This window comes from Seriola aureovittata, chromosome 19 (assembly GCF_021018895.1).
Source record: "Seriola aureovittata isolate HTS-2021-v1 ecotype China chromosome 19, ASM2101889v1, whole genome shotgun sequence".
NCBI lineage: Eukaryota > Metazoa > Chordata > Actinopteri > Carangiformes > Carangidae > Seriola > Seriola aureovittata.
Genome location: NC_079382.1, coordinates 1,917,061 through 1,924,466, shown reverse-complemented (window position 1 = coordinate 1,924,466; position 7,406 = coordinate 1,917,061). Strand labels below are relative to the sequence as shown.

General features: G+C 43.3%; 1 protein-coding gene across 3 annotated transcripts in view; it reads right to left on the bottom strand.

Moving 5' to 3' along the window:
• Positions 1-3,659: 3,659 nt before the first annotated feature.
• vta1 (vesicle (multivesicular body) trafficking 1) overlaps positions 3,660-7,406 on the bottom strand; it is a 64,167-nt gene continuing 60,420 nt past the window's right edge. For all 3 annotated transcript variants that reach the window (XM_056405158.1, XM_056405159.1, XM_056405160.1), the window contains one exon: positions 3,660-5,592. In XM_056405158.1, coding sequence (XP_056261133.1) covers positions 5,447-5,592 — 146 coding nt within the window. In that variant the 3' untranslated portion in view covers positions 3,660-5,446. The remainder of the gene's footprint in view (positions 5,593-7,406) is intronic.

The following is a 7,406-nucleotide window of genomic DNA, read 5'->3' as shown; positions in this document are numbered from 1 at the left end:
CCTGAGAAACAGGAGGAAGCTGGTTATCAGTTTCCATACAGAGACATTTAACAGGAAGCCGCTTCATAACAACAGCTTACATAAATATTATATAATGTATATGTTGTTCTATATGACTGGGTGCAGAAGTTGTGTATTGTGCAGGTGGGGGGGGGGGGGGGGGTTACAGGTTACCCATCCTCAGTTACACAAACCAAACTGGGTCCATCTCAGTCGTGACAGATGTGCTGTGATGTGAGGTGAGCGGGAACAAAGAGCGTCTCATTTGCTTGGAAACGTCATTGAGGCTGAACTTCCTGCCTGATAACGAGCGGAGGCCGGAGGCTGCAGAGATCTGCTCTGAGATGAGGAGGAAAGTTTGTAGCAGTAACTAAACATGAAGCATGATGGTGACACGTAAAGCGCCAGTCAGACAGATACAATGAAAACAGACAGGCCTTCAGGATTTCACTTTTCTCTCATGTGACGCTCCCATCACCCACTTCTGTTTCATCTGAAGTGTTGATCCATCAGAAGATATATTTGTGGTTTTAAGAACCAAAAACCGTCTGAGTGTAGTCTTACATCTCCTCTCTCAGGCTTCTCTCTGCAGCTCTAGTAACAACAGCTCAGTGAGCCAATCAGAAGAGAGGAGGCTCTGAACTCAGAAAACTGACTCAGAAGACAGTGAGCCAATCAGAAGAGAGGAGGCTCTGAGCCTCTCTTCTGATTGGCTCACTGTTTTCTGAGTGATCCAATAAAAATATAGCAGATTTCAGGTAAAAACCCTCAGAGAAACCAAATCCTGCAAGGTTGGATGGTGGGTCCAGGTGGGTGGGGCTTGGGGTGTGGCAGACTGTGGTGACTGCTCTGTTGTGACATCACAAAGTTCCAGAAGTCCTGACGGCTGGTTTTAAGGCTCAGTTTCTGAATACAGGCTGTGTGCATTTCTCTGTGGACTGAAGCTTTGATAGTTTCACTGTATTAATATAGAACCTAGAGCTGATCTATAATCAAACAACACATGGACAGAGACCTTTACACTATATGGACCTTTAACAGAACAAGTTCTGCCTCTTGGTTGTGAAGAGTTTCTCACACCAGCATGTTGAATATTTTCATCTTTAGCAGCTGCTGTTAGGAGACGCAGCTTTCAGCTCTCATCATACGAATCCTGATTGTGCACTGACGGTTTACAGGACAAGTCTGGTGAGATTCTGAAGTTTCTGTCACTGATAAAAACCACAACCAACAATAAAAGTCTCTTACTAACAAGTAGCTGACTGTGTGTGTGTCTGATTCCTCTGAGCTTCTCTGTTTCCAACAACTATTAAAAACACATCGGTGACTCACACATATTCCTTCATCACCAAGAACACACACTGTCGTTCATTCCAATTATTTTGCTGAAAATAGTCCACAACATCTGCACTGTCAGAGCAACACATGCCTGGTTTGCATCTTTTCACTGGATATGTTGACATGGAGGAGGGGAGTCGTGTTGGGGGGGGGGGGGGGGGGGGGGGGGGGGGGGGGGGGGTAGACAAGCGTGCAGTTCCTGAACCAAGGATCTTTCCTCACACCACGACCACAATCAGAATCATCCAGCATCATGGTTGGATTCAGTGTGATATTCAGTTCGCCGCAGATCTCAGAGAGAAGGAGGGAAAACATCCCAACAACCTCGAACCACCAGCGGAAGGGTGGGGGGTGGGGGGTGGGGGCAGCTGAGGGCAAGGGTCGTTTCATAAAGAAAGGGGCGTGACAATTCATAGGTACTGAAATAATGAGTAACAAATATCAATGTGATCACATAAATATCACAAACCTGGTTCATATAAGCAGCAGCCAAATATTAGCTCTTGACATTGTTCCCACAGAGGTGGAGGGGCTGGGGGGTATTTAATATTTGAAACATATAAATATTAAATTTAAGCTTTAAAATGTGTCAATTTCCTCTTGAAATCATAAAGTTCCAGTTATTTTATTTTGTGCTGTTGCATCATTTCCTGTAACACTGAGCGTTTATATGTGAACACAACACAAGGTGTCACTTTCTGCCTCGGGCCGAAGACCCCACCTCACTGAAAAAAAAACACAATAAAAAAAAGGACCAAAGAACAAGATGATGTCATGTTTCTAAAAAGAACTTTGTGTCCCTGGCAGATAGACTCCTGAAATAAAATCAGTTTTATGACACAGGCCTGAACAGAGTGTGCAGAGACTGCAGTCACAGGTAGAACACTGGGTAGGTAAAACACTCAAATCTGTTCTGTCCTCTTCTGCTAAAAGCAGAGACGGACAAGAAAGACCAGGAGACAGGAATATACACAGTGAGACAGAAAGAGACTGATGTGAAAAGCAGACGACGGAAAGAATAATGGAATGTGGAGGACAAACAGACAGAGAGACAGAGAGACAGACAGACAGACAGAGAGACAGACAGTCAGACAGACGGACAGACAGAGAGAGAGACAGACAGACAGGCAGAGAGACAGACGGACAGACAGACAGACAGACAGAGAGAGAGACAGACAGACAGAGACAGACAGACAGACAGAGAGAGAGAGAGACAGACAGACAGACAGACAGACAGACAGACAGACAGGCAGGCAGGCAGAGAGACAGACAGGCAGGCAGAGAGACAGACAGACAGACAGAGAGAGAGAGAGACAGACAGACAGACAGACAGAGAGAGAGAGAGAGACAGACAGACAGACAGAGAGACAGACAGACAGAGACAGACAGACAGACAGACAGACAGACATAGAAACTTTCAACTGAGAATCAAAAATAAAAACAGATTTTGTATTTGAGGAGAGGTTTTAAGAAGAACTGAATATTTTCTTCAGTTAAACTTTTTGTGACTGAACAGACTGAAATAATCAGAGCGGATTTCTGACGTCTGTTCTTCTTGCTGCGTTTTCCCTCTTTTTCATCTTTCAAACGTAAAGTTTGAGCAACATGAACCAACAGGATCAGCTGATACGTCCTGACATCAGCAGGAGCTGGAGACACGACTGAAAGCTGCTCACTGACGACTGCGACTGGTGATCATGTGACGCAAAAGAAGAGACGACGTCTTCTCACGTCGGGGCCCAGAGAAGATAAGAATATTCGACATGTTTTCTCGGTCTGAGAATCTTTCCCACATCTCGTCCGATTCTTCCTCCAAAAACTTTCGCTGTCAGACACCAGAGACAGAAGTGACCCTGAGACACTTTGAACCTCAGGTTTGTAACTTCCTCTTCCTCCATCAAAGCCCAGCTCCGCCCTGACCCCAGCCACAGCCACGCCCACTCCCTCTGATGACCCTTGATCTGATGCTCAGTAAAGATTTCATCAAAGTTGCTGGTTTTACAGTTTTGTGCAGATTCTGCTGCTGCAGCTTCAGCGTGTTGTTCAGGTGCATGTGTGAAAAATACATCTTCTCTTGTGGATTTATACAGATGAAGATCTAGAAGGCAAAACCGACTCATCACTCATTTTTTTTCCCCATGTGAGACAACTGATCCCAGAGCTGCTGTAGTGACGAGACACTTTGTGGACATCAGTGGCTCCGACACTGAACCGACCTGAACTTTAGTTTAGAAATAATTACAGGAAATCTTTGTTGAAAACAGGCTTTGATTCAAACTGATCACAGGGGTATATAACAATAAAGAGTCAACATCACACCATCATTTCAAATGTTTTATTCAAATTTACCTTGAATCGCTCTGATTCTGCAGCTTTGTGAAAACCTTTACAGCCCCACTAACCGAAGTTCAAAGAAACCGAAATGTTAAATAACTAGAAAAAAAACCAGCGCCGCCGCCTCAGGAAGGATCAACACGTACAGAGAAAGTGATATGTCAACACATTCAAAACGAAATATTTATCCACGTCTCCAAAAAAAAAAAAAAAACAGGAAGTCAAATGGCGACTGTGAATTGGCGCCACCTGTTGATACCGAATCACCCCGACAGCAGTTTTATTTATTCACTGATTTGCTAGATTGTAGTAAGAAGCTTTTTATTTCCTCCACACTTTATTCTTTAATGTCTGAACTTTGGGACAAAGACAAAGACAGTTGTAACTTGTGAAACCACAAACATGTGGCTCGGTTAATTGTGATCAACTGTGATCAAAATCAATAACATCAAAGCTCTGAGTTTAGATGGTGGAGTAAATTCTGAGCTGCAGTTTTAACAGAAAAGAAAAAGGATCAGTGTAAGATCATTGTGGACAACCTGGTCTCCAGCCTGTTTGTTATTTACTTTTAAATCAGAAAAGTAGAGTCACAGTTTTCAGAGCTTAGAGATGATGTAACTCCTCCACCGGCGAGTCTGCCGGTTCCTCAGTCAACCATTTAAACCTTTAGTGTTTGATCTGTTTGGTCAGTTCGTCTTTGTCGTCATTCGTCATGGAAAAGTTCAACACTGAAAAATAAATGTATTCACTTTCTTGCGGAGACTTTGATGAGGAGTTTTTTTTTTTTTAATCTCACATCTGGAGCTGTATTCTGAAATTTCATAGGGAGCGGATGTTTCATGAAATATTTTCATCAGGTTAAACTTTTCATAATCGATGATTTTTTTGTCATTTCTGAAGCTGTTTTTCTAAATTAAAGCCATATCAACATAAGGGAAACTTATCAAGGTGAAAATCATTGGCTATTGATTTCCCTTAATCAACTGATACCAATCGATTGATTTCCTCAAATACCAATCAAAAAAAAGGAGATGGACATGAGGAGGAGACTCGCTGCAGGTTCGAGGAATTTCAGGAAAAGAAAATCTAAACTAAAGGTCGACTTACTGGCTTTTTCCAGAGCTTTCACTTTACCACCTCCTACTTGAAGATTTGATTGTAACATTTTCTTTTGTTTTTATGCAGCGTCACGTATTTTACACTGTTTGTAAACTGTGTATAAATATGAAGACTGTGAGATGTATTAAAGCTCAGGAATAAACGTTGTAAGAGGACCTTGAGTTAAGATCTTTTTGCTTTAGAGACTTGGAGCTTGTGTGTGGCAATATTGCAGGTCTGTAACACTACAAGCCAATAGGGATTGATAATGAAGCTTTGATCTGATCTTTTGGGCTCTACTTATTAAACATGAGTCAGTCAACATGCTCAACAGTCAGTCAGTCAGTCAGTCAGTCAGTGACAGTGTAAGACACAGGCAGCCATTGTTGGAGACTGATTTCCATCATGTCCTCCTCTGACGGCAAGCTGAACAGCTCTCTTCACAGGACAGCCTCAGAGAGAGAGAGAGAGAGAGTGTGTGTGAGTGTGTGTGTGTTTGTGTGTGTGTGTGTGTGTGTGTGTGTGTGTATGCACGCGCACGAGTGTGTGCGAGTGCTGCGTCCTCAGCTCGCTGTGGGCCAGATCAGTGACAGATAGAGCGGTGCTGCTGGGGAGAAAAAGAGGGGGATGGAAGGAAGGAGGGATGGAGGGATCAGATCGGAGGAGGACAAAGGCTTCATTCTTTGCCGGTCGTGAGGAGTTTCAGGGCTTTCTGGAGGTTCTGGATCGCCGTGCCGACGTCCTCGTACTGCAGGGCACTGCCGGCGTACTTGCAGTACTTCTGGGCCTTGGTGAAGTCGTCCGGGCTGAGCTGAACGCCGCCTGGAGGGAAGGGTGGACGGAGGGTGGGGTGAAGGGAGGAGAGAGAGAGGGACAGATTAGGAGATAAGAAGAGGAGAGGAGGGCAGAGCGGAAAGAAAGAGGAGAAAAAAAAGTGGGGGAAGAGGGGGGAAAGAGCAAAGAGGAGGAAGTCAGTGAGATCAGAGTAAGTTAATGAACAACAACTACAGACCCATCAGAGAAATCACAGTCACACAAAGACACAGGCTGATGCTCATTTCACAGCAGAAACAAATCAAGCAAAAAGCAGCAGAAAGCATCTGACCAGAGTTTCTCAGCCTGTCAGACACTTCTATACAACCAGACAGCATCAAACTGCAACAGCTTCAATGCTAAACTGCCTCATTTGGATTAAAACATGGAAACTTTTGCTCTACAGGAAAAACACCAAATGATACAGTAACCGATTGTTTTCATTCTGGATTTGTTTTCCTCTAAAATGTCAGAAGACAGCGAGGAGCTCAAGGTGACATCTTCACATGTCAGGCAAAGATGTTCAGTTTGTATCTATCACAGCCACAAAGACATAACAGAGCAAAGGTGTCTGAGATCAGCAACACGTGCACAACACCCAAAAATAGAAAAAGCAAACAAAACAAAAAATAGTCGAAAATAAATTTAAAAAAAAAAGTCAAAGAAAAGCACAGAGATACAATGATAGATGACTAAATGTATTTGCATTTAAACTTGAAATATAAAACAACAGACTCCTGGTAAATAGATAAAAGCATAAAGACAAGCTGCTCTTCTAAACTTTCTCACACACACACACACACACACCACACACACACACACACACACACACACACACACACACACACACACACACACACACACACACACGCCTAGATGTGAGTCACTAAATTCCATCTACTGATGTATCAATCAGCTATCAATCATCAAGTGTCAGTCTCAGTCAATAATCACTGTGCTTATAAACGCTGTCAAACGGAATTAAATCACCACTTCCTTAATTCCAGGATTTCTTGTGATGTCATTGGTCGGGGGCTCATGCAAGGAACAACATGAAGATTTTCAAAGTATCTCCTTCACCAACGGTTTTAAATTCACTGATAACAGAGAGCGTCAGTTAAGGGTCTGTTGAGGGGGAAGAAACTCAGCTGCAACAACGTCACGGGTGGAGATCTGAAGTGGAATCACATCGACGTCAGCCGCAGATTAAAAACCACTGAGAGTGAAGAGCATCAGATTCGCTCACGGTAAAACACTGCAGAGTACAAAATGAGCCCGCAGCAGCGGGAGGTGTCGAGTGCCTGGCTCGGGGGCTGTTCAGTGTCGGGAAGTCGAGAGTGTTAATTGGATTTGGTGCAAGTGGCTCTGTTTTCTTGGTGATTGAGAAATGGGATTCTATAGCGATAAAATGCTTCATTCTGATAGCAAAGCATGTCGCTAAGGTAGATACTGTAACAGACTCAAATAAACAATGCTTAAGAGTGAATACTAATATTAATAAAGTGAGAAATATTGATCATTATTACAGATTACATCACAAAGCACGGAGCTTTAGAAAAACTGAGTCATCAAAGGTTTCTACACTTTACTGCTGCCGTCGACACGTCGTCTAATGAAAATGTTTACTCGTGAACAAGTACGCTGTGAAGTAAACAACCTAATCCCTGACTGCTTCACCTTCTAATAGCTGCTAATAACACTGGGTTAATACAATGACTGCTGATTTACTGACTGCTGCAACACACACCGGCAGCCAGTGGGGAACCATCGGAGAAGGCTGAACACGTCAGCATTTTAAATGTTGGATTTAATCTCTTTTATGG